The sequence below is a fragment of the Pygocentrus nattereri genome, chromosome 3 (assembly GCF_015220715.1).
Source record: "Pygocentrus nattereri isolate fPygNat1 chromosome 3, fPygNat1.pri, whole genome shotgun sequence".
Lineage (NCBI taxonomy): Eukaryota > Metazoa > Chordata > Actinopteri > Characiformes > Serrasalmidae > Pygocentrus > Pygocentrus nattereri.
In genome coordinates, this window is record NC_051213.1 from 28,462,556 (window position 1) to 28,490,503 (window position 27,948).

At 39.2% G+C, this 27,948-nt stretch overlaps 1 protein-coding gene across 2 annotated transcripts in view; it reads left to right on the plus strand.

Annotated features, from left to right (window-relative positions):
* The first annotated feature begins 14,189 nt into the window (after positions 1-14,189).
* The window catches only part of adamtsl4 (ADAMTS-like 4), a 58,770-nt gene continuing 45,011 nt past the window's right edge, over positions 14,190-27,948 (plus strand). For both annotated transcript variants that reach the window (XM_017681814.2, XM_017681816.2), the window contains exons 1-3: positions 14,190-14,458; positions 18,910-18,979; positions 26,124-26,740. In XM_017681814.2, the coding sequence (XP_017537303.1) occupies positions 14,436-14,458; positions 18,910-18,979; positions 26,124-26,740 (710 nt within the window). In that variant the 5' untranslated portion in view covers positions 14,190-14,435. The remainder of the gene's footprint in view (positions 14,459-18,909; positions 18,980-26,123; positions 26,741-27,948) is intronic.

Consider the following 27,948-nt stretch of genomic DNA (forward strand, 5'->3'; position numbering starts at 1 on the left):
GCCTACAACACCAGTGTGCTCTGAGAGCTCCCAGGGGTGACAGGAACCACACAAAAGAATTTGTTTTCTACTCAGTGCACCACACAGGTTTCGAAACCGTAAATTATTGCGACTATGGCTGCTCTCCTTCTGACTATGCTTTGGAGAGGAGCCAATTTAGCCAACGGTGGTCGATACAGTAAACTCCATCAAATCAAATCCTGTAAGTGATGTGTGCTGAAATGTTGAGTCATGTTAGACCAGTTATGTTGCTTAGTCATTATGATAACAACTGCATTATCCGGTGTGGTCTAGAGGAAGACCACACTGCACTACACAGTACAAACAACATTTTTTCCTCAGTTTGATCATTACAGGTCTGAATATGCATTTCAGAAAAGCTGGTTTGGGATGATGTGTTGTAGAAAGAGACAGAGATAAAAGTGAAATTTAGTTGAAAACACAAAGACCCCTCAGCGCTGTCCAAGAGGACACACACACTCAGTCCAGCTCAGACTGTATGTGAGATTGGTGTTTTGGTTTCCTCAACGTTATGACCTTTGACCTGAAGTCAGTCCAGGTGAAAAAGTGTTTCCTGTGCAAAAGTGTTTTTCAGTCAGGTTGTACTTGAACATTTTTCATCAGGTCTGCACAGGAAACTTGTCTAAATGAGTCTGGAATGAATGAATGAATGAATGAATACATTAATTTTGCTGTTATAACTGCTTTAACCCCTAGAATTTCTAGCTATAGTCATCTTGCTACACATTGCATGATTATCACACTAGAGTGATAGTGACAGGTTCTGACTTTTTTTTTTCATTTGTTTCAATGTCAAATGATGACAAAAATATAGTGCAAATGTCTGCAAAACAAAACTCTATGAACAGCAATAACTTTTGGTTAAATTCAAATCATAATTGACAGATTTCATTTAATTACAAACACCATTGAGTATTGAGTGAAAGTTTAGAATCTGCACAGCAGAATGCTTTGCTTGTCTCAATGAGATACAAGTGAAAAATTATTCGTATAAAGCACACTGCATTGTGTGAGTGAAGAATTTACGATGAATTAGCCGATAGAAATGCTCCAAAATTGCATGGAATAAAATCTATTGACATTAACACTTACATTAAAAGTAAAGAACACTTTTGCCCTCTCCTGTAAATCTGCAATTTTGTTTGAGTAGCTGGTGTTTGCATATAATAACTGTTGAATTTCAATAGTAGACATACTTTTATACTTACTGTATAACATTAAGCAGAAATATTAGCTTGGTTTTAGCAAGTATGCAGCATTATTGGCGTTTTATTGGAATTATTGGAACTAAGCTCCAGTGGCGCTTAGTTCAAGAGGATCCAGTGATACTTTGGGGGGAAGGGGATAAGAATGTACATGCAACAAAACATATCTTGGTATAGTTTGGTACATTTTGGTTCACCACAGGATGCAACAGTGGCGTTTTTTTCCATCCAATTTTCTCATATGTAAAATTTGATTACACCCAGAGTTGCTAACATGTTTTTTTTTAAAAATGGCTCAAAGGAATATGCTGTAATTAAAATGCCTAAGGTAAAAATACTGATTAAGATGTGCTCTGAAAATGTGTATATGAGGAGGATATTCACTTTCAACAATTTTGGATAAAACAAATTTCTATAATAATGGTATTAACCTTTGATATTTCTTGTATGTGTAATGTTCATTCCCAGTAATGTGTATCATGGGAAAAAAAAGAAAGAAAATTCCTGAAAGTGGTGGATAATTTGTCTTGGAAGAAAACCCCAACATTTTTTGTTATCACCAACAGTTACTGTAATTCTAGATAAGACATAAAACTCAGAGCTTTGTGGTTTCTTTTAATTACACTAGAAGGTAAAGCTGCAATTAATGTTAGCCCCCCAGGTGAGGGATCTTGTAAGGGTGTGGCTGTGTGTGCTGAACACACAATTGCCTTGTTAATGTACAAATGTAAGGGCTGTACAAATATAAATAAGCTCAATGGAACTGAACTGAATCATCATTTAACACCCAGAGATGTTCTGTTGCACAGACAGTCCTTATAAAGGCAGAAGAAGGCCAGTTTCATAATATCAAATTAATATCAGACTTTTTTGTGCATGCTTCATTGCAAGGTTCTCACAGAGCTGGACAGCGTACAGAAAGGCAGCAGTGAAGGCAGCCGCAGCTGTTGGGGGCTGCTGGATTTTGGTATTTTTGCAAGGGTGGTTGTGGCTGTCGAGGGCTGTTCCTGGATCAGTGTGACTGTCTAGGTGGTGTGAATTGTGTGGAGATCAGAAAGGAAGGAAAATAAGGAGCAGCTGCTGCATTAGACAGATGTTTGATACGTTGCCCGTCCGCCTGTGAGTTGTCCTTCAGCATGGAGGCAAAGACTGCTGCTGGGAACTTTTTATATCAACTGTGGAATTACATTAATCAAAATCTAACACAGACATTTATGTAAACAACTTCAAGTAGAACATGCTTTTGGTTATATTCCCATAGCTTCGTCATCTGCTAATGTGGACAGTGGCCAGATAGATATTTCTTGAGATTCACTTTAAGGTTTTTGTGCCATGAAAATAGCTTTTTTCCTAAGTAGTTTTTTGATTATTGAGTTTTGTGAGTATAAGTACAGAATTCACAGTTGTATCGTTTGAATTATAGCACCATCTGGAAGCGCAGAAGACATCAGCCTATGCACAGCCTCCACAGGGTGGGCTTCATTGTAACAGAGTGTTATTACTCCCCCCAAAGTAAACAGTAAGAGAAGTTAATACCTATTCAAATTCCAAAGAGTTCATTTTTTGAAGGTTTTATGCCTAGATTCATAAAAATATACCAGCATGTTGACATTTGCTTTTTTACATTGCAGGCAAAATGAAATTTGCCATGGTTGACAGCTTTTCACCCTCTATATTTATTTTAATTAACATATTTTATGTATTTAGGTTGGAAAGCTCATCTGGTTCGAACAATTTAGAATTGTACTGCATTAATTTTGTATTGTATTGACTTACCAGACTTTTAGTGAATGTCAGAACTAGATCCTCCATCTGTCACAACAATGGGGTAACATTCATACTGCAACTATGGTTAAATACTTTAAAAATACAGGTTCATTAAAGCTAACATTCAGTGTATGTTGTCCTGGTGTGTCAATGCATGACCCTTAGTCTAAATCACTGTGGTGAAGTTCTCTGAAGACAGTTACAAAATAGTTGGGATGCTGTGCAAAATGTAAATAAAAACAAAATGCACTGATTTGTAAATTATTTAAACCCTCTATTAAATTGAAAATAGTACAAAGACAACAGATCAAATGTTGAAACTGAGAAATTGTATTGCTTTCTGGAAAATATATGCCCATTTTAAAGTTGATGCCAGCAGCACATTTCAGAAATGTTGGGACAGGGGCAGCAAAGGACTAGTAAAAACTAGTTTACCTTTCTCTCACATCAAAAGCAGTGTGAAATCAAGGTGATAAACATAAAAAAGTCATGACTTCTTAGCTAATCTTTACCAAGGGTGCCAATAACTGTGTAGTCTAGATCCAGGCAGGAACTTTTTCCAGGAAACTTCTCCATGGAATCTGACCTCAGGTCTGATTCACACCATAACTGCATGGTATTCAGCAAAAGACAGCATATTGGTAGCTTGTCTAAACACGCAAACCGAATAAGATAGAAACCTTCTTTGAGTATTACAGGGTTATGGTATCAGTCAGAAGTTTTTAAAAACATTGTGGAGTGAAGACACCAAAACTATGAAATAACAAGTGAAGTTTCTATGATCAGAAATATTTGGCCCTCTTCCAAAAAGAGTTATTTCGACTCACTCTGTTTCACTTCAGTACACACATGATTGGCTCATACAAGAAGTTTTCTTGTTCATTTTTATTTTATTTATCATTAAGATTTATCCTTAGGACATATGATGAAGATATTTACAGTGTTGACAGAGTCCCAGCATGCTTTGCGTGAGTTCAATCTCATGGTACACTTGTCACAGCAGGCCAAGATGCCTGGAGACAGACGACCTTGCATCGACAGGCCAAATGCCTCATGCTAGTGTTAACTCTCCGACCCCTGATAGGTCATCAGACTTGACTCATCTTGCTCTTGGCGAGAACTTTTTTTGTTACCCTCAAGGTGCAAATTAGAGTGGATATAAACATTGCTCAGTAATTCTAAGCTCACCGTGCCAGGATAAAGACATGCTTTACACTGTATGTATTGTCTCCAGTGCTTATATGTAGTTACATATGAACTGCACTTGCAACATGCAATGTAAATACTTGGGTATGTATGCACTGTTACAGGCACATTACACTAATACAGCTTACAGAAATATACATGAAATTCTTAAATATGTTGATGCAACAAACATGGTTCCAGAGGAGTAAAACCATATTAAGAGAGAAATAAATGCAATTATGGCATGACATTGTTATCACTAGAGATATCTGTTACTTATAAGAGTTAAGATTCTTGCCTGGTTAAGTAACAACAATAAATTTGCAATGTTCATCATATAGTAATGGTCTGAACTCAGTTCCATACTATGGGTCAGTTCTATATTTGCTGGACCTTTTGATGAGACTAATTGTGAACACAAGCCAGCAAGGTCAGTTTGGACCACACTGGCATGTCTGAGCTGAAAACAGCAGAGAGGCCCATGTATCTGCAGTGTGTGTATGGATCAGACTGACCTGACTGCTGAACACGAGGCCTTTCCTTCTGCTGTCATTGTGCCTGTGTGTGAGTGTGTGTATGGGTGACTGGTTTGGCTCTATGGTGCTGGACGAGTTCTTCTTTGTGTCTGTAATTGGAACAAACTCATCAAGCAGCTCTGAGTGGACAAGCGCTTGGTCAAAGCGGCCCACTGGCCCTGGACAGCCCTTCAGAGGGCCCCCATCATCTGAGTCTCTCTCACTCTATTTCTCTCTCTTTACACAAACGTAAGAACACACAGTCCCCTTTTTCAACTACACCACTATACTATCAGTGGAATGAGACAAATATTGACTTCTATTGACCCTGACCAGTCTCTCTCTCTCTCTCTCTCTCTCTCTCTCTCTCTCTCTCTCTCTGTCCCTCTCTGACTTTAAACTTCAGTTACTTTCCAGTCTTCTCTCTCTGCTTTTGCTCTACCGAGTGACCTTTTCTCTTGTGTGACTCTCTCTTTCTCTCTCCCTCTTTCTCTCTCTCTTTCTCTCTCTGCTTGTCTCTATGTCTTGTTCTTTTTCTTTCTTTCTTTCTTTCTTTCTTTCTTTCTTTCTTTCTTTCTTTCTTTCTTTCTTTCTTTCTTTCTCCTACATTCTTTCTCTATCTCTCTCTCATCTTCCCTCAGGTCGGATATACATGAATGTACCTCCGTCCCAAAAGGTCGGATTTACATAAACGTACCTCCATCCCAAACGTACCTCCGTCCCAAAGCCGGCACATCTTTCTCCCCGTCCCGCATATCTCTCTCTCTCTGCTCCACTGAATTGCTACCCAATGAATGCCTTTAATGTTTGTTCAGTTCTATTTTCCTTCAAAAAAAAAAACACGTCATGCTCCTGAATGCAAATTACTCTTTCTCTCTCTCTCATGCTTTCTCTCTCTCTCTCTCTCTCTCTCTCTCTCTCCATTCTCTCTAGTCATTCTGCCAAACATCAGAAGAAATTCATGCATTCAAACAGAGAGAAAGAAACATTATGTGGAATGTAATTATTATGCTTGGCCAATGTGCTGTAAGATCTTTCTCTAAGATGGCATTTAAACAGCTGCTGTGCTGTGATCAGGGTTTTTGTGTCTGGTGGGTCTATATGTTTTTGAACGCTACTGAAATCACTGGCTAATGTGTTGACATCAGTGCTTCAGTTCAGCTCAAGTCAGAATAGTCTGGAGATCTCTCGCTTTCTCTCACTCCCTCCCACTCTCTCTCACTCACTTAGTTCCTTTTGTAGCTCAGACTGAGCATAAAAAGTCAGATACATGGAGAATTTATTCGCCAAACTTACACAATTTTCCACTTACAATTAGTCAAGACATATTGTACTTCTTTAGTTTAGTGCTAGAGCTCCATCTTATCAAAGCCGATATCAATAGTGACTGTAATGGACCGGTCAGTAAGGGAGGGTCCCCGTATGGTCCAATGCCTCTGGACTGATGGGAGGAGGGTATAATGGGGCAGTTGTAATGTGAGATAATGCCCCTCGAGGCTGGGGAGGGGCAGTTTGAGCCACTTTTAGGGATGGAAAAGCCCCGGGGCAGAAATAGTCCTGCCTTTGCAATCTGATTAGTTGCCAGTGGTGATGCGAGACAAATAACAGACTCTGAGGCATGTGCTGATACACCCTGGTAATGTCTCACTTACACAGCCACACAAGAAGTCAGCAACTAAAACTGCTACCCAGTAGTGTAACTAGGATCTCATGGACTCCAGTGCAAAATGACCACCATAGATGAGATGCATCATGAATAAGACAGAGAAGAGTAGCCTTCACAGTTCATTATGGTTCACTTATGTAGACTAATGGTTGACATATACAAAGTATGCAGACACCTGTCTACCACACCTATATGGGCTTGATGGACATTCCATTCCAAAACCATGAGCATTAATTTGGAATTGGTCCATCAGACTATATTGGATAGTGAAGCATGATTAATTACTTCAGAGAACATGTTTACACTATTGCATAGTCCGGTAGTGATTGCTTTACACCACTCCAGCTTATAGGCTTGTGTGCAATTGCTTGACCATGGAAACCTATTTCATGACACTCTTGTGTCTATGGGAGTTCTTCCTTCACAGTTCTTGTGCTGATGTTGCTTCTAGAGTCAGTTTATAAAGAGAACCTTGTAGTGTGTCTGATGCAACAGAGGATGGATAACAGCACTCAGCAGCCCCACTCTTTGAGTTTGCATGGTCTACTGACCTGTGGCAGAGCTGTTTTTTGCTCCTAAATACTTCCATTTCTCAATAATAGCACTTACAATTGACTGGGGCAGATCTAGTAGGGCAGAAATTTTACAAACTAGCTTATGAGAAAGGTGCTGTTCTATGACAGCATTTCTCTATGAAGTTTGCATGGCCTGTTAGCAATATGTAGGTTGGTCATACAAAGTATATTATTATTGTAGCTAGCCAGAAGTCAAAGGCATAAAATATAACGCTGTCAGACGGAAACCTTGTATTTCCATTTTTTTTATTGTTTTTCAGTTTTTGACATAATTTGAAAATGCCTGTTGCCCTTTATATTATATTGTATTGAAGAATGGACTAAAACAAATGTACTAAAGTGACTTGGAAAAAAATCTGGTTCCATTGTCTTACATTAAAAGTAAAGTAGGTTTTTCCCTTTTCCTGTAAAGTTACCATTTCTGAGATACAAAGTTTTTCTTCTGACTACAGTGATAAGGGAAAACAGATATAAGGGATCCAATAAAGATGTTTAGGTTCTCCCCACCTTCACTGCCAATGTGTGGTAACACATTTTAAGTTTTACAGACTCAAACCTGCCCATAACACATCCTGGGTGCTAATGACCTCTGAGCTAAGGTGAACTGGCCTACTGAGGGTAAGATAAAACAAGGAAGCAAAGTTTATTTATATAGCTCTTTTTACAAAAGGTGTTGTCACAAAGCAGCTTTACAGAACAATCAGCATTACAGAAAGAAAATCCGGGTCCAAGCCCCTATGAGCAGGCCAGTGGCAACAGTGGCAAGGAAAAACTCCCTAAGGGTAGGAGGAAGAAACTTTGAGAGGAACCAAGACTCAGAAGGGGAACCCATCCTGCTCTGGTCGACACCGGATAGCAAACATTGTTAGTGTAAAGTATTATAGTATTATAGGATAAGTGGGAAAAACAGATGGGGCAGTAGTTAATTTGATTAGTTTATGATTATGCAGTAGCAGTAGCAGCATCTGAGGGTGAGGCTTGAACAGCTTTGTACAGCAAGAAGCTCAATGGTGGTCAAGCCGATCCAGAAGGCTGGCGAGCAGTGGGCACCCAAGCAAGGCAGAAGAGGCAACAGCATCAGATGCACAGGATGGGCATTTCAACTCGGCAAAGAAAAAAACAACACAGAGTTAGTTCTGTAATGAGTGACTGTTACAGATTACAGTATTTATAGAGCAGCAGAGACTCCAGCAGCTCTAGATCTAACAGGGAAGACTAATTACCATGCTTGACTATAAGTAAGTTTTTAGACTATACTTAGTCCCAAGTCCCAAACATTAACAGGAAGATTATTCCGAAGCAGGGGGGCTTTGTATGAGAAGAATCTCCCCGCTGATGTAACTTTATTAATTCTAGGTACTAGTAGTGAGCCAGCGCCTTGTGATCTAAGTAGGCGTGATGGTTCATAGTGGGAGAGAAGTTCACTCAGGTACTGAGTCCATTTAGAGCTTTATATGTCAGTAATAGAATTTTATAATCAATGCGAAATTTAATTGGTAACCAGTGCAGGGCTGATAAAACTGGGCTGATATGGTCAAACTTTCTGGTTCTTGCGAGGAAGCGTTCTGGACTAGCTAAAGCTTGTTAAGGCTTTTGCTGGGACATCCAGACAGCAGGGGCAATACAGTAATCTAGCCTTGAAGTAATGAATGCATGAACTAGCTTTTCTGCATCCTGTAGAGAGATTTGCATTTCTCAATTTAGCAATATTGCGGAGATGCAGGAAAGCTGTTCTAGTAATATTAGTTATATGTGTGTTGAAGGACAGATCAGGTTCTATCATGACACCAAGATTTTTTACAGATGAGCTTGATGCAACTGAGAAATTGTTAAGTTTAAGTGTCAAGTTAGGCAGTTTGTTTCTAGCTGCTTTTGGAATAAAAAGCAGGACCTCTGTTTTACCCAAGTTAAGTAGGAGAAAGCATATATATATATATATATATATATATATATAGCATATATATTGTGAATAATATAGATCCTAAAACAGAACCTTATGGAACACCATACTTTACTTTTGTGAGGCAGATTATTCACCGTTTACATTAACAAACTGATAGCGATCAGTGAGGTAGGACCTGAACCAGAAAAGAGCTTTTCCTGTTACCCCTACAAGGTTTTCTAGTCTATCTACACTGTTAGAAATAAACGTACTATGCAGGTACATTCATTGATCATTCATGATTCATTTGTCAAGGTACAAACAATGTAAGTGTACCATCAAAGCTACAACAGAGGTTTTAAGTTCCAGTGGTGTACCTTACATGAGTTCTTCCTAGTGGAAAAGTAGATATTTGTACCTTTTCATAACCAAATGATGTTAATCAGAACATTAAAATAAAAAGCCTGGAGACGAGGGTATGTGGAATCAATGGAACTTAGATAATATAATTTCAGTGGATTAAGAATTACATTCCCTGACTAAAGGTAATGGGATGTACCCCTGAGGGTACCACCACAGTGACAGAATAGGCTTGGTTATTTCTGCCAAAATTTCCTTGAGTAAACCTGTAGGATCTGGATCTAACATACAAGTTGAAGATTTTGTGGAAGGAACTATTTTAACTAATTCATTTTCTTGAAGTAATGTAAATGATTCCAGTCTGTCTATAGTGACTTTAATATTCTCAGGATCTAGACTGGCATTATAAGGTAGCAGGTTTGTAGAGTTTAACTGTGTGTTCTGAATTTTCTGCATAATTTTCTCAATTTTATCACTAAAGAAATTCATAAAATCATTGCTGCTATAGGCTACAGGCATCTGGGGTTCAGTAACGGTTTTGTTCTCTGTTATTTTAGAAATTGTGCTTAATAGTAATCTAGGATTATTCTTATTGTTTTCTATGAGAGAGGAGAGATAGGCTGAATGCGCTGTAGCAAGTGTTCTTTCCAGGCAGACTGGAACACTTCTAGTTTAGTCAGGCGCCATTTTCACTGTAGTTGTCTGTTGGTCTGTTTTAAATCTCGAGTGTGATCGTTATACCAGGGGGCGGTTTTTTTCTGCCTTACTATTTTACTTTTAAATGGAGCCACACTATCTAGAGTAGATAGAAATGTATCCTCTAAGAACTTGGTCATAATATCTAACTCAGCAGGATTAGATGGACAGCTGACAGAAGCTGATAATTGAGGAAGGTTTCTGATAAAGCTGCCAGCTGTGGAGAAAGATATAGTCTGCATAACACAATAACATGGTGATGAATGCACATTACAACTAAAGTGAATTTCATATGAGATTAAGTAATGGTCTGAGACTGCTGTGCTCTGAGGGAGAATGGGTAAGTCATCTATGTCTACGCCAAAGGTCAGAATTAAGTCTAAAGTGTGTGGTAGTGTGTGGGCCCCTTTATAATTTGAGTGAAACCTACATAGTCTATGATAGATATAAATGCCTTACTTAGTGCATCTTGAGGATTGTCAAAATGGATATTAAAATCTCCGCCAATTATTATTTTACTTGAAAACATTATTAGACTTGATAGAAACTCAGAAAGAACTGAGAATATGGACAAGGCATGCTGCAAATCGTAATTAGTGAAAAGGAATTTTTATTTGTTCCTTGATCAAGTGTATTAAGTAAAAGAACTTCAAAAGAAGAGAATTTATAGCCTACTTTCTGGCTCATGCCTTAAGCTTTAGTATGGATGGCTGCTCCTCCACCCCGGCCATTTAAATGAGGGCTATGCGCATAGCTGTAGCCTGTGGGGGTGGTTTCATTTAGACTAAAGTATTCTTCAGGTCTAATCCACAGAGCATCAAAATTGTGATTGGTAATAATTTCATTTACAATGACTGCTTTAGATATAAGAGATCTTATGTTAAGCAGTCCTAGTTTTAGACCAAAGGTGTGGTCATTGCAAATTGGTATAATTGGTCTGATATTAATCAAGTTACTAGAGCAAACTTTTTAAGGCTTTTTGATGCTTTGTTTTATTCGAGGAACAGACACAGTGTCAATTGGGAGGAACCTATGTGGCCTCTCAAAGCAGTTTGTGAAATGAGCATTTGTATTTATAGAATAAATATTTTTATTAGCGCTTGACTTATTTACAGTAGAAGTTCTAGCAATTGCCTTAATTTAAAGATTAACACTAGCATTATTAGCTGTGGCGTTTCTATTTTTGGTGCTACTTATGTGGCCCTCGCTTTGCTATCTCAACATCCAAAGCCACTACAATGGTCAACACTTGATGTAGATGTGATGACTGTTTTAAGCACAAGTGGAAGCAGTGCACATCCATCTACCCTTCATTTCTCTGACTGTCAGAGTTACAGCACCCGAAAGCTTCTCTTCTTATCAATCATAGTTATTATGGGATGTAAGCAGGCTTTGAAAACTTCTGCTGTGGCATCTCACTGAATTCTTGACTCAGAGTAGCATGAATGGCCCTGAGTGTACAAGTGCAGACCATCTCCTGATGAATAGTTTGTGTTAGCCATTCTCTACTCTATTCATAATTGCTCGCTTTCTTATCACAGAACCAGTGTGGACCACATATTTTTGGGTGGTGAATGGTTCTCAACATAGCAGTGACACTGACTTATTAAAGGTATGGCAGTGTGTGGTGCTGTTGGAATTCTCACACATGTCAGTATCAGTTCATTGCTGGTAAGTTGGGAGCGTCCACCACCCAAATACCTCCGAACACCAGCTCTGTGGTCAGAAACCTCAGAACAGAAAGGACTATAGCGAAGCTAATATTGTGCATCAACTGATGATCTACACTTTTATCTAAAAAAAACCTCTATCTGAATATTAGAGCTTGTCTGCTGGAGGTTAACCATTCTGGGATACAACTAGACAAAGCTGTGTCCAGCTGGGCCTGTGGGCAGCTTCTGGTTTAGGGAAAAGTGTTGGGTGTGTTATCGGCCCCCTGACAGTCTGTGCTATCACTTTCTCGCCATAGTGTTTGGTCTCTGACTCTCAGGGCAATTTTAGAGCTTTATCTTCACCAGCCTGTACAATCACATCTGCACCACCGTGACTGAATGCAGTGGAACAATCATACTTTCATTCTGCATTATCAACAAAATCGCTCCTACACCCTACAGATCTGACAAATGGCAGCTATTTCTTAGTCTGCCAGCAAATATCCTCATTCACGAAAGAAAGAAAAGAAGAAAAGTAAGGAATATGAAAAGGAAACAAAAGGAAGACAATAAATAGAAAGAAGAAGAAAAGAGTAAAAGGCAGTTATAAATGTTGAAATTGCTATTTCATCACTGTTGGGACTAAACATTATATCTTCGAAGTGGTTACTTTGCAGAAGAAGGAAAAAAAACTTGCCTTTAAACTGAAGTCAGGGAACAAATTTTATTCTTTATTCTTCATTTTTATTGGCCTGATCATCATAAAGTTTTAACACAATGTAAAGGGCAACGTTTTTGTTTTTTAAAAACCAACAAGAATAATGGAGATACAAGGTGTTGTCTTGACTATAAGACTATACCATAATAGTCACTATACTTGACTATAACCATAAGAAAGGCTGATGTAACCCTTCATACACAGCCATCAGCCTGTTACAGAGTAATTACATTATTATTACTACATCTACATTGCTGTGCTGTAATGTACTATTATGCCACACTTCAGCATGTAAACAGTGTATAATTTTTTTCATTTATTTATATTCATGTGTAGCATTTTCAGTGTTGAATTTAAAGTTTCAGTGTTAAAGTTTAGCACACCCTCACACATATCTTTCACACTCTCTCTTTCTGTCTCTCTCTTTCTCTCTCTCTCTCTCTCTCTCTCTCTCTCTCTCTCTCACACACACACACACACACACACACACACACACACACACACACACACACAGACAGTACACAAGACTAACCTTTTACACCCTCTACATCTATCTGCATCCATCAGTTTAGCAATAATCTACAGCCCTAAACTTCAACAACACAAACAGCATTTCTAATTTTTAGCATTTAAACAATCAAACAACAAGAATAATCCCTTCAACATTAAATGATGCATAAACGTAAACAACACAACAGCCTGTATATCCAACCAAGCAGTACTATATCAGCTATACACAGAATAAAGCTTCTGTGCAGGTACATTTTTCCTTCATCCAGATATATGTACCCTCAAAGTAACAACAGTGGTTTAAGGTTCACTTGTGTACCTTAAATAAGTTTTTCCTGGCGGAAAACTACGTATGTGTACTTTTTCACAATGTATTGTTTTAAAACAGAATGATAGAATAAAAAGCCTGGAGACGACGCAGGGTGTGTGGAGTCAGTCCAACTTATATGATTCTAAATATAATTTCAATATAATATAATTCAATATAATACAACTTTTATCATTTCTAAATATAACTGGATTACGGTACAATTATGTTCCCTGACTAAAGGTACTGAGTGTGTAAGCATCTCAAGCCTTATTAAGTGACTTTATGCACACAAACATCACCCTTCTAGTTTCACTGCTGTTTGATTCTGTCTCACTTTTCAGATTAAACCTGTTTCTGTTCACACTGCTCAGTGTTTTTATATCTGGCAGTTCAGTGTAACAAAGAGAGGACTGTGTGTGTGTGGGTGTGTGTGCGTGTTTGGTCAAGGGGTCAAGCGGAATAAAAACCAAGCTGAACTCTGACAGTACTGAGATACAGAGAGGTAAAATAACTGTGCAGGATTTTATTGGGGTGTGTGTGTGTGTGTGTGTGTGTGTGTGTGTGTGTGTGTGTGTGTGTGTGTGTGTGAGAGAAAACCAAATGTCCAGAGTTTCATGTGGAAACCTTTTGCCCAAAAAGCTGCAGTTGTATATTAGAAACAGTTAAAGAGGGTAAATCCGATGTTTTAGTTGGTGGGTTCAGGTTAGAGTCGGTTCAGTGTAGAACAGCCCTGTTTCCATACATGTGCGCGCGTGTACTGTTGTGTAATCCACACACTCTCCAACCCCTTCAGGCCCCCCAGCTGTCCAACGTCACACCACTTTTCCACAAGGACAAAAAGGAAAAGTTGGTCGAACGACAGAAAGAAAAAAAAAAACTAGCCCACCCCTCCCCTGCCCCTGAGGAGGAGGAGAGGGGGCAGGGGGCGTGTGTGTGCCTATGTGTGTGTATGTGGATGTGTGTGCGCGCGTGTGTGTGTGAGTGAGTCAACCAAAGGGTGAGGCAGAGTGACAGAGGAAGGCGACAGAGAGAGAGAGAGACAGAGAGAGAGAGAGAGAGAGAGAGAGAGAGAGAGAGAGAGAGAGAGAGAGAGAGAGAGACTCAGAAAGAGTGGGAGAGAGAGAGAGAGAGACAGAGAGAGAGAGAGAGAGAGAGAGAGAGAGAGAGAGAGAGAGAGAGAGAAAGAGCTGAACGGGGGAAAAGTTGGAAACAGTTTCATTTCGTGCTTGAATCCGGAGCAAGTAGCAGCACAAAGTTCGATCGGGGCTCAATACAGCGCGACCAGCTTTGTGGAGGAGAGCAGGAGGAGAAGAGAGAGGGAGGAACAGGAGGAGAAGGAGAGAGAGAAAGACAGAAGGAGAAAGAGAGCGAGAATGTGGTCTGGGTCCGCGTGCAGGTAAGCTCCATGCGTTTAACCGTTTACGCTGTTGTCCAGCTCCACTGCCCCTCACTCCAAGTTTAGAACCATGTCCTTTATTGTTGCTGTTGTGTTTTTATTTCGGTCACACTGGACCACTTGCTGCTTATCCTAATGCTCTAAATGCCGTGTTTCACTGGAGAGTAATAAAGTCATATTTGTGCGTAAAATCTTGCTTTTGTCATCTTGCAACTGCGCATTTTTGCACCGTTTTGCAGCTTCCAAAAGTGACCGCATGGGCATGCTTGAAAAAAACGTGGGCAGATGATGGAGGGGTGGGCTGGTGAGGGGGTGTTAGTGCCCCTTTGCTCCCCCCTTACACCACCCCTGGAGCATTTTTGTGCCCCTGTCCGGGGCTGTTTTCGTTGAGGTTTCCGCGGAGGCGCGCAGCAATTATGGTTTTTGTGCAACGCTGCATTGCGGCTGCACACAAAATGTACTGCGCCGTTTTTGGGGTAAAAGCAAAGCCACAGACGCAATGGACTCACAGGGAGACGAGCACGATGTAGAATAACACAAGAAACCTCAATGTCTTGAAGGATTAGCCCATGGTTTGATGGACAAATAGGCAGTAGAGGTTGTGCAGGGTGGTCAGGGAAGCTGGAGAAAGGGAGTGTGGCTAAAAGCGATGTACAGTGTGCTGGACACGTCTACAGAGAGGAGTTAGAGCAGTGTTTACCAGCTCCAGTGCTGTAGTCCACCTGCTCTGCACAGGTTTGTGTTTTCCTGCACCTGAGTCTCATTGTTAGTGTCATCGTTAGTAAAGACCAGGTGGTTTAGAGCTGGACCAGGTGTGCTACAGCAGGAAAACGGGGGCCTGTGCAGTGCAGGTGGATCACAGCAGTGCAGACAGTGGTATAGTCTGTACAGGAGTGCATATCCGTGTCAGTGCTGCTGTTTGTGTTGGCATTAATGTTCTCTCTTAGTATTTGGTGTGTATTTTGAGGTCTGTGTTGGCATGTCATATATTGATGTGTTGATTGTGTGTTCTTTACATTCAGTAACGGTTCTTCAAGGGTGCTTTAGTACAGAAAATAGAATAAGGAACACTCAAAGAACTCTTTGCATGATTAAAGGGTTCTTTGCATAGAGAAAGGGTTCTTTAGATTGAAGAAGAATGTGCTACAGATGGTTTTATATAGAACCTTTTTGAAAAGGGTTCTATATAGCACCAAAAAGATTTAATCTGCTGTGTTAACTTTGACATCATAACAATAAAAGAACCCTTTCCAAAAAGGTTCTATATAGAACCATGTACAGCACATTCTCCATCAATCTGAGGAACACTTGGAAAAGGTTTTTCGAATGTTCATGGTTCTATATAGAACCTGTGAATGTGCTGGTGTGTGTAGGTTGGTGTGTAAGTCTTCTGTTGATGTCACTGTTGGTGTGTGTATGTAAAGATGTTTATGTTAATGCTTGTGTTTGGATTTTGTGTTGCAGACAGTTGCCAGATTGTTTCTAGTGTCCAGCCCAAATAATAATAATGATAATAATTCTGCCAAAATGCATGAAAACCCCAATATGTTTTAACTACACAAAGCCAATTGCTGATGTCTCTGATTTGCAGAGAAGTATTTAAGGGAAATTCCATCAAAGAATTTCTGTACAGTTTAATCATTGAGATGTAAACAAGGTCATTCAGAGTGGTTTGACGTGAAGTGGTTCTTTATAGACACATTTACTGGTGGTGGTGATGAGAGGAAACAGGGTAGGTTTTCTTTGGGGATTACTTTGTTTTACAACACCCTGCAAAAAGCATTCTGCAAAATATAAAACAATGTCACAGATATCAGGCAGCGCATTCATAAACATTTCATGTAGTGAATTTCTGGGATGGAGTATTTTGAGGCGTTGAACACTTCAGATATCTGGTTCTAATTATCCACATTTTTACACACATTTTTAAAACTTGCTTGCGTTCATATGCTCCACCAAACAGATTATGGCCATTCCAGTTTCCAGCATTTGCAGAACTATGTACAATCAGTAATGAGTGAATAATCCATGCCATGTCTTGTCTTTGAGATTGATGTTGATTGATGCTGATGGGAGTGGCAAAGGCCTCCTCTGAATAGGGGTGAATGAAAACTGACAGTGAAAGTAGGGATGTTGAGGAGAAGATAGGCCTCATTGTTAAATTTCATCTGCACTTTAATCAAGGTTATTAAGTTTATACACTTTATAAAAACCTGTACAAATTTTGTCCACCTGCCAAAGCACTTTTTCCCCCACTCAGTCCAACCCAAAATTCACCCAATTTGGCAAGAAACTCAACAACCTGGCAACACTGCTTGTGTATAGTGGTGTGTGTGTGTATGCTGGATGGTGTGTTGGTGTTTGTGTTGGTATCTGTATTTGTGGGCTTGATGCCATGAGTGTATGTTCCTGTGTATATTGCTGTGTACATTGGTGTTTACTTAGTTTCCCAGCAACTCCAGTCCAGTAGCCCACACAAGCTGGTGTTTTGTGGCTCTAACACACCCATTTCAGCCCCAGAAGGACTTGATCTTTAATAACAATAGTTACTGATTTAACTACGTCCTATATCCTAGACATTATATATTATACAGATTGATTCAGATTTTCAAAATAAAATGCAAAATAACATGTGCAAAATGGTTATGAAACCAAAATGGTTCAAGTGTTGGCCCACAAGATTGATTCCTGAAGATGCCACAGCCATCCAAATGCTTTTCTAAGGTAACTGGTCTCACTCTCCCTAGGTGGGTTGGATGGTGCTCTCTTAATCACTCAGAGTGATGATAGCCAACCTTTGCATCAGTTGGCCGTTCTTGTCCAAGTGCTTTGAGCTGTCCTATGATGCTCCATTAGCAGCAGTTTGAAAAGTTGCACTGGCCAACTTTATTTGCCATATAGGAAGCAAGCCTGAAAGCGCTATGTGTAGGGTAGACTACTGGGTGACAATTGGTCATGACTAAATTGGTTAGAAAGTGCACTAAACTATAATCAGTACACAAAAACTTAAAGACCCCACATAAATCCTAAAAGAATATTGTCATTTTCAGTCCCTGAAAACTGAGGTGAGACTCAACTGTGGTGAGTCTGTTTATGATACTAAACAGCCTTACTGTTTACAATAACAAAGGTACTGTTCCAATTTTCGCAAACAAGAGACCCCCAGTTAAGACTGAGGGGCATATACAGTTTTAAATTTTGATAGTGTTTTATACACTTTGGTAATGATGGAACACAGAAACCTATGCGGATCAGCTGGACTGCAGCACTGGAGCTGGAACAGGCTGGACTACAGCAGTTGTAACTGTTTAACTCCAGCCCCCAGACCTGACCCAAAGTCCTGAATCAAATGCGTTGTGTTTGTGTTGGAGTTTAATTTCACAGGACAGGAGATCTCAAGGATCGGGGCTGCTGACCGTTGCCCCTGTGCAGCTCAAGCGGTAAAGCTGTAGTCCAAGCAGATAAACTCTGTGGCTATTTATATTTGAGTGGACATTTGTTACTGGTGCACACTGAGACGGCCGCATTATGGAGATAAATTAAGATTTCTGGAGACTCTTTTTGACCTTTTGGGTGCCTGAAGAAAATAGTTTCCCAGAACAGCCACAGAAAAGAATTTAAGTTGCTGTTTAAAGGAATAAAATCTAATTTATTCAAATGTATATCAATTTATACAATTTTCCTCTTACCCTAAATGCAGTTAAACTGCCTGAAGTTTACTTCTTTAGTTCTTTAGCTAAAGAGGTAACAAGTAATGAAAGCTTATAGCATTAGCATTAAACAAACTACAAGCCTAAATCATCAAACCTTGTTAAGTTATTTCCTCAAATAGACCTTCTTATGTGGTTTCTGACACTGTTTAACATACTGCTTTTAACTGTTTAACACACTGAGAACTGGTGCAAGTGATGATTTAGGAGGGCAGTTTGCATGATGCTAATTGGTGGGTATAATCTTAAAAGGGGCAGATATCATAAGATTTTTGTCTTCTTTCTGCTGCCTTTCATTTCATTTGTGATTATTTTTATGATTGTTTAAAATGAAATGAATAAATTTTCTAAATAAAAATAAATAAATAAATAATCTTCAATTACTTGTTAGCTACATTAGCCTCACAGATTGAGTTTAATACGGAAGGAAACTTTAGACAACAAATGGGTCTTGACTGATCGGCTACCTTTGAGGTCAGAGGAAAACTGAAAACTACATTTTTTGCCTGACTACTCTTTTAAAGCAGTTACTGTGACTTAAACGGACTCTGTGAATACGATGATTAAACCGCACAGTCAGGCTTCTGTCCCTGTATCCAAACACCCAGCTGAGCAATTAGGTTAGGAGTGAAGCTACACTTGAACACAGAATGTATTTAAAGAGGAAAGGAGGTCAACATTCTGTCTGTATGTTTTGATTTAAATTTGATCATATTTATCTATATTTTTTAATCTTTGCAGATTGTGTGTGCTGTGGAGCGCAGTGCTGGCCGCTGTGTGTGTGTCTGCGGCAGACAAGGCTGAAAAACCAGTAAGTGATGATGATGATGATGATGATGATGATGATTTGTGTTTCTATAAGAGTGGACATGCTTATTTCAATACAGATAAATTGCGTCATCTTAACCAGGTATTGTACACATAAATGCACAAATATGAGACACTCACAAAAATGTATAAAATATACATTTTATCAGTTTATCAGCACATATTGAGTAAAAATATATTAACACATTAAGGAACACATATCAGGGGTTTAGGGGTTTATAAAGGTGTTCTTTGTTCAGTAAAGCCTGAATCAGATTCTTCTGTGTTAAGCTTTATTCATTATTAATAATAATTGCATTGTTAGTTGTAATAATGCACAATAAATACCTTTATCTTTAATAAATAAAGACTGTGTTACGCAAATGATTGAGCATTAATTAATCACATATTATTAGTGTAGAATTTTATTTCACCAGGGTCTTGACAGTCTTTGGTGACTTCTGGGGTTTATTGCATTAGAGCTAGTAAGAGTTTAGAGAGTACTTCAAGGTGTAATCATCACTAATTAGAGGCTAAATTCATTTTTTATAAATCAGTTTGCTTCACAAGTTTAGGTCCTGTTCCAAGTTCAATTTAGTTGTTAATACATTTAGTCGTTAAGCTTGTGTACAAACCCAATTCCAAAAAAAAAAAAATGGGACAGTGTGTCAAATGCCAATAGAAAGGGTATTAAAGCATAAAATTAGACGTTTTACCTTATGAGCTTCTTGTTTTTTTATATGCTCATTCCTAGTTTGATGCCTGCAACACATGCCAAAAAAGTTGAGGCAGCTACATGTTTAACACTGTGTTATATCTCCTTTGATTTGAACAACACTGAATAATGATTTGGGGACTGAAGACAAACTGATCCGGTTGGTTAATGTAACATAATGTAAGTGTATCAATGCAGTTTTGAGGAATATGCAGTTTAGAAAGTTAAATATATTATCTCAGATTGATGTAGCAATGATTATGATTGTGTCATTTAAAATAAGTCATTAACTAAGTGACACACAGAGAATGTGATAAGCACTTAATACAGCATCTCGATGCGTAGAAATATTTGATGACAGATTTGTACAGTGTAAAGGTATGTTGACATCTTCCAGGTCAACAGATAGGTAACAAGACAAGATAAGATAACCAATCATTAACAAGTAATTGTTAAATCATACATAACTGTTATAAAACCAAATACAAATCTGTGAGAGAAAAGCGCATGTCTGTTATAAAATGTGTATTTTTGTGAATTCATATGTGTTTGTTGGTGCAGTTATTTACTGCAGGGAAATACTGTTGCAGTGAAGACTTTGACGTCTTGATTTTTAAGAGAAGGTCCACCCATCGTTAAAGTTGGGCAGTTACAGCTCATCTCTTGAGTCCTCTATGAGCGAAGTGAACACATTCCTTTCCCGGGCTGCGTCCAGAGAGTCAAAACAGAGACAATACAAAAGAGTTGTGACTAAAATATAAGCTACATTAGTCACTATGAAGGCATTTACTCAGTGCTACAGGGGCTTAAAAGTTGTTAAAAGTGAGTTATATTTGAATTGAAGGCTGCCAACAATTGCAACTCATGCATAGGCATTGGATAATGTATTCATAAAGCAATACATGAAGATGTATGAACAGTTTATGTCAGTAATGGCAATAGCATGGTACTGGCGAAAGGGTCTTTAAATTAAGTGATGGACATTTGCTCCATTTGTAACACTCCATTTGGATTATTCACAAATAATGGAACTTATGAAGCAGAGGCTGAGTTAAGGGCACCACATTTCAGTTCTGTGAAAGATTTTGATGCCTTCAAACCTAAATAATAATTTTCATACCTATTAGATGAATCCTACCTGAGTAAAAACCTTAGAAAATGATATATATGATAGAAAATGTCTGTACGTAAGTACAAAATTAGAAAATGACCTAAGTACTAAAAGTATAATTACTGCTATTACAGTAATTGTCAGACTATTTTGATGAACAGTTTCTATTATGAAGACCTGTGTCGAAAAAACAGAGTTAATTATCCTAAACAGTTGTTGTGCTTTTGTACTTTAACAAAAATGCAACACTTTAGTTTAAAGGTGCTTTTGTCAGCACAGTGTCATTCACTTCATAAGTCATCTTGTCATCACGTTATTCCTGACAAAACTGTTTATAATTCATTTATAAAGCAATGCTTAATATTTTGTGCTTATGGGTGTGTTATGAACTCTCTATGTAGGTGGCCATTTCTCTCTATTTCTCTCGCTCTCTCTCTCTAGCAAGGCAACTGCCCCTTAAAACAGCAAATATGAGTAAATCTTTCCGCTATTATGGTGTTTGGAGCGGTCTGTTAGAGCGTGTGTGAGTGTGTGAGAGTGAAAAGGAATAAAGAACACACACGTCAACGCTGTGCACATGAAGAACTGTATCTAAGTGTTTCATGCCAGGTTCATGTTGTGTGTGTGAGTGATCTCACGACTGGGAATACATTTTCATTCATTCCTTTGAATCGAAAAAAACATGCATTTAACCATCCAAAAGTACGGTGATCTGTCTCAGATAATAAATTACAATTTATAATGCTTCCTTTCCTGCCAGTGCCTTGTTACCAAAATTTATGCAACTGTTTGAATATGATCTGAAACGGCATGTTACGCTTTCTCCTTACTAAAATGTCCCTCTTTCGGAAATAAATCATTATATATCTATATAATTTTATACTATTATATAAAATAGCTCTCATAATTAAAAAAAGATGAAATGCACATGCACTTAAGCTGGAATTTACTGTAATGATGAACACTTTTTTTCTTTTAGAGAAGACCAAGTGCTTCTTAATTGATAGGCTTGTAACACAAAGTGAAGTAACGTTGTTGCATATCGGCTAACAGTAGCAAATTGGACAGGGTAAGACGATTGATTGGACGAAACAGAAGAGGTTTCTTTTTTAACACAGTGAAACACAGAAGGTACTGCAATGATTTGTGATCTACAAAACTAGAGTGCTGTCAGAGCATGATTTTGTCAATTAAATACATATATAGATGTAGAGTACATACCACACACAATGTGATGTGCCACTTTTCTTTTTTTTCTTCTTAAAGAACTCAAAAAAACGAATGTTACCGTGACATTGTCTGAAGAGATACATCTTCAGACTGTGGTGGAAATAACAGAGAAACAGGGCAGTGCTGACCTAAGAGGGAAGCTCATTCCACCACTGAAGAACAAGAACAGAGATGTGAAAACCAGAACTTTGTGTCTGTTTCTGATTTACATGAAAGCAGTGAAAAGGTCTCAATAGGGGGGATCTTCTTTGGGAGATTATGGACCAGAAGATCATCAGCATTCTAGGAGAAATGGCATATGAGAGAAGGCCAGAAAGCAGGGAGTTATCCCCCACCCTCTCCCCCGCCTTTAACTGGTTTTAACAAGCCTTCATCCACTTGGACTCATAATTTCTCCTCAAGGGAATCCCCTGTGCCATCTTAAGTGCTGTTCCATTACTTTATTAGCTCAAGTAAAGGGAGTTAGATGAGCCCTCAGAGGGGTGAGGGGCTGAACAAATACCAGTGTTCACTTCAGCAACAGAACTTGCCCAGAAATCATTGCAGTCTGATGCATTTCAAATCCCAAATTATGGTGGACAAAGCTGTTTATAAGCCACAGCAAACTTTTTAAAATGCTTCACTTTTTTTAACTTCATCACTTTCCTCTGCTCGCTTGCTTGTTAGCATGCTAAAGACTTTACGGCTAACAAGACCAAAAAGAAAGGTCTTACACCACGTTTCTACTCAAAGTTTAGAATCAGACTTCACAAGTGCTCACACATGTACGTTCAGCTCAAACCTCCTAAAAACGATTTGCATTGCAAAGTTTGCATGGCTAGCTGATTAGCTCACTGAGGCTAACCTGCGTACTGTTTGAATAATCCACTGCTCACTGTTACCTCCCCCACTTCTGCTAGAGTAGCCGCTTGTGACACACATCCCAGTGGTGAGTTCAAGTGAGCAAGGATAAGTTAAAAAAGGAATTTAAACTTGGCTACTGAGTCTAGAAATGACTAAGGCTTGTACAGGTTGTTGAAGACTCTCTGCAGTTAGAAAAGGTAGTTTTTTTTCTGAAGTTCTAAAGTACGAACCTATAGGATCTGAATACTATGAATATACATGACTAGAAAAGCTGCTAGATATCTTTTAGTTAGAGGGAATGGCTCAGGGGACAATAATAAAGCTGTGGGGAGCTGGGAGAAAACCTTTCTACGCTACCAGGTAGAAGTCATCCTGAAGATGGGAGCCAAGCAAGAGCAATAGGTCACGTTCAAAATTGTTTACCTTGTTGAAAAGAAGCAGGTGAAGGAGTCTGAGGACAAAGAACTTTGAGTTCTTGGCTTTGTGGAGAGTTTCTGTCATTGACGAAGTCTGTTGCGTGTCTTGGTTTGTATCCAGGCTGGTCAGCGTAAAAGTGTTTGTACCTCACAAGGTAGCCGTGGCAAGGCTAGACAGGCTTTTCCATGGTTCTGGATTAAAATGGAGAGAGTGAAATGGACCTGTAATTTGTAACATTAGTTGACTTGAGGTTGCATCTTGATTAGCAGCTTTAAGCCCTGTATTTTCATCAGAGGACTGATAGAGTTTGCTATTGTAACCATAAACAGAGTAGGTTTTAATATTTTAGCTCTTAACAATATTTAATAGCTACTATGAAACTGATATGTAATCTATATAGCTATGTGAGGAAGGAACTGAAAGAGTGTGGACCCTCACACTAGTCTTAAGGGTTAAAGGGGTTACTTAGAGCTCTACTTTTCCCAAAAACGGGAAAAATTAAAGACCTTCTCAATCAGTGCCACCATGTATCAGACACACTTTGTTAAATCTTAATAGAAAAGTGTCAATAGAATGGGACACTCTGGAGCAACATCAGCATATGAGGTCCCCATGACCTGTACCTAGTGCTGACTAGAGGGGTATAAAGCCCCCCAACACTGGGCAGTAGTGAACTGGAGTTGCATTCTCTGGAGTAACGGAGCTCCATCCAGTACCTTCGGGATGATTTGAAGTGGAGTTTGTGATCCAGAACTGATCATTCAACATCAGTATCTGACCTCACTAATGCTCTTGTGGCCAGAACCTCTCAGTAATGTTCCAACATCCAGTGTAAAGTCTTAGAAGAGTACAGACTGTTACTGCAGCAAAGAGGACAAATTCCCTCTTAACACTTTTGAAAAAGAGAGAGTATCTGTGTGCTGATGAGAGCATTAGTGTCTTTCCAAGAAGCCAGGAGAGCATGTGTATGCGTGTTTGTTTGTAGAGAGAGGCTGAAATTATGTGTGGTAGTCAGGGGAAGTGTGTGTGTGTGTGTGTGTGTGTGTGTGTGTGTGTGTGTGTGTGTGTGTGTGTGTGTAGCCTTTTCCATGTCATTCACTATGACTCAGCCATTTCCTCACATTTATAATAGCCGTGTTTTTCTGATTGATGTTGTTATACACACACATGCACACACATGCCAAACTCTCGCATACCACCCTAATGTGTGTCTCTCTTTCACTCCATCTCTCAATCTTCTCTCTCTCTCTCTTTCTCTCTCTGTGTCATTGACTCTCTGTCTTTGTGTCTCTCTTTTCTCTTTGTCTCTCTCTTTCTCTCTCTCTCTTGCTCTTGCTGTATGTTTCTGTCTCTCCATGTGACACACATACACACAAACATGGTCTTGAGGTTGTGTGGCCCTGGCTGAGATTTGGACGGATAAGAGGTGACCTTTGACCTCTCTGTTTTGGAGTATTTTTCCATGAATGGAAACTTTTGTTTGGCGGTTCCTTTCTTTCCTGCCCCGACCAGCTCCGCACACGGCCCAGAAGTTTCTGTCCCTCTCTTGTGTTATGAAATGACACATTATTTTTGTCCACTGCTTGTCAAAAGTTTGGGGACAGGGGATTTTCAGAGTAATGTTTGATTTTAACTGTTACTTTTGAAAAAAAGAGAGAGAAAAATAGCTGCAATTTTTTTGTTAACTTAGAATGTTTTATTAATGGTTTATTTTTCAACACAGCTGCATGTGCATCAGAGTTGCTTAATAACAATAACAATTATATATAATAACAATATGACTAATAATTTGACACATTTCTTTTTCATTAATTGTTGATGAGTTATGAAAATGAATGAGTAGGGTTTGGCATTATTCACTTGGTAGCACTGTCACGAATATTGTGATAAATATACGTATTTTATGCAGTTTTGATTTCCCCAAAATAAACCCGGTGTACCTTTAACATATTCAGTTACTGTAAAACAGCAAAGACAAAATGCTTAATTGAATTAAAAACATTAACATTTTGAAAAGGCTTTTTAAGCATACATCTAAAATGGAAACTGATCCCAGGCCGACAGAGGTCACTAGGCTGACCCCGTCACCATTGTGACACTATTTGTGCATGCATTGCAAGTAATTGGTTGAAAACTAGCTGCTCAATTACATAAATGAGCTGTCAGGTGATTGAAGTGTACAGGGCAGGGCATTCGTTCAAACTTGCCCACTTTTAAGTGAGACATTTTTTCATGTCTGGCTTTGATCATTGTGCCTCTGAACTTGATTTTACTATTATTGTTTTTTATTTGAACCATAAAAATGTGATTCCAGCTGTCTGGAATCGTGTGTTGTGCTTTTGTACGCTCACCATTCATTTTATTAAAACACATCCCTTGTACTTCCACTCACTAAATAGATGTTCAGTTACAGACTGCAGTCCATCTGTTGTCATGCACAATTTGTCAGCCACTCACTACCCCATTCATCATAAGTCAGTTTTTAACCAAACTGCTATTGACTAGATTTTTTTGAGGGATGGAGCATTTTTCACACCGCAGTGATATGTGGTATTTGTGTGGTTGCGTGTTTGGTGTCGATACGCGTGTATCAGACAAAGTGGTGTTGCTGGATTCTTTACACATGTCAGAGTCACTGTTGGGTAGAAAGTGGATCAACATTTAAAAAATCCAGCAGAGAGCAACTCTGTGGTCAGAAACTGACCACTAATGAAAGGCTACAGCCTGGAATCCGGTTTCTGATTCTGGACTTTGTAATCACTGATGTAATAGCAAATGAGTTCCTAGTGGAAGGTGATTGTTAGTAATTTGGCCATTTGCTGTCTGCCCCAGGTGTCTGGTCGACGCTCTCGACAGGTGGAGGAGGAGGGGCTTGAAGGTGTTTGGAGTCCATGGAGTGAGTGGGCGGAGTGTTCTCAGAGTTGTGGACTGGGTGTGTCAGAGAGGCGGAGACGATGCATGCCACCGCCCCAACCTCCACGGCAGGCTTGGAGTGGGCCACCCTACCTGCCGTCTGGTGCCTCAAGCCACTCCCCCGTGATCTCTGCAGTCAGACCATACTATCACTCACTGTATCCTGGCAATGAGCCCCCCCAGTATGGTAGCACTGGGTCCGACAGGCCGCCTTTTTATTCGCCTTTGCTTCCGGCCAATCAGAGTCCTGGATTACCCCTCTACCGGAGCACAGCTGAGGGACCGGATCCAGAGCGGCCCAATCACTCCCCTCCATTCTACCGACCAGAATTGACACCGTCCAGTCAGCAGCCAGTTTCTATTTACCGTTCACCTTCTTTTCCTGCCTCCTCATCTTCCTCTTCTTCACCCTCTCTTCCGTACAGTCAGTCAGGAAGAGCTTCTAGACGGCTGCCCAATCATGGGGCAGGAAGAGCTGCAGGAGGTGGCAGTAGGAGGTCCATCTCCACCAATAGGGATCCATCATCTGTAAGAAGGTGAGTGTAATTAGTTAACGTAGTTAACATATCAGTTCTCTATCACAGATTAGCTCTAATCTGTATGGTCACATACATTACAAGCCAATAGTATGGAAGGAAATATTTTACAGTTAAGTAAATTTATTTTTGATCAGCACAGCACAATGTTTACTGACATGTAGTTTAGTCCTCTGGGGTCAACAAATGTGCCAGTGCATCAATTTAGATGTTTTAGTGTTTCTATTAATATCTTTGTGATACTACTGCACAGAAATATGGTTTAAACATTTCCTGAATCTGTAGAGTCGCCCATCAGATTTCATCAAATTCAAGAGATTGTACATGGCTCATAACTGGATTTATGAGCCAATGAATACAAGTTGAGAGACATGCTGTCTGCCTCTCACTGTGTGTAGCTGGTGGATTTGTGTGTCTGTCATCTGCCTTTCACCTGTAATTGGTGAATTTGTCTCTGTCTATGGTTTGCATGAAACTGACCAATGGACACTCACATTGAAAACATAGGGTATGTTCAGTCACCTCGGACACAAATGCGAATAGTCTGTAACAATTTCACAGCTGCTGAAGTTGCCGCAGTGGTTTTGGAAATAGTGAAAATGTAAGTAGAGAAAATGTATCTATTATTTAATTCAACCTAGGATGTTGGTACACCCATTTAAAGCACCAGAACAATTCATCCACATGAGTAAAGCTTTGTTCTCACAAGAAATATTAAGAATTTCTAAAACTGAACTATATTTTTTCAGGTTTTAGGCCCTGTTATCTCTTTACTGCTCCATGTCAAAAGGACCTCATTGCAGAGAGAGCTGAGACTGTCGTGAATATGTTAATATATATAAGATATTGGTGTCATGTTGTATGCACGTGCCTTTAAAGGTGAATTTAAGAATATATGCAAAAATAAAAAAATTGTATAAGGGAAAAGCCTTTACGCCACAAGTGTTGTTTTCTGTGGGGGTGGTGGGCTTTTCAAAATGTATTTTTCTCCCTTTGTAACTTTACGAATTACACCAAAAATCGTTAAGTAGAGCTGAGTTAACTCTTTCTGACAAGGTGTTGTAATCTGAACGGTCAAGCTAGAATTATACATGTCGATTACAATCCAGTTTAAAAAGTCACCACCACTATTAAATGGATCAGTGATCTACAACCATTTCCATATTTATCTAAGTGTTATAAGTTTTGAGAAGACATAGCTGTTTATT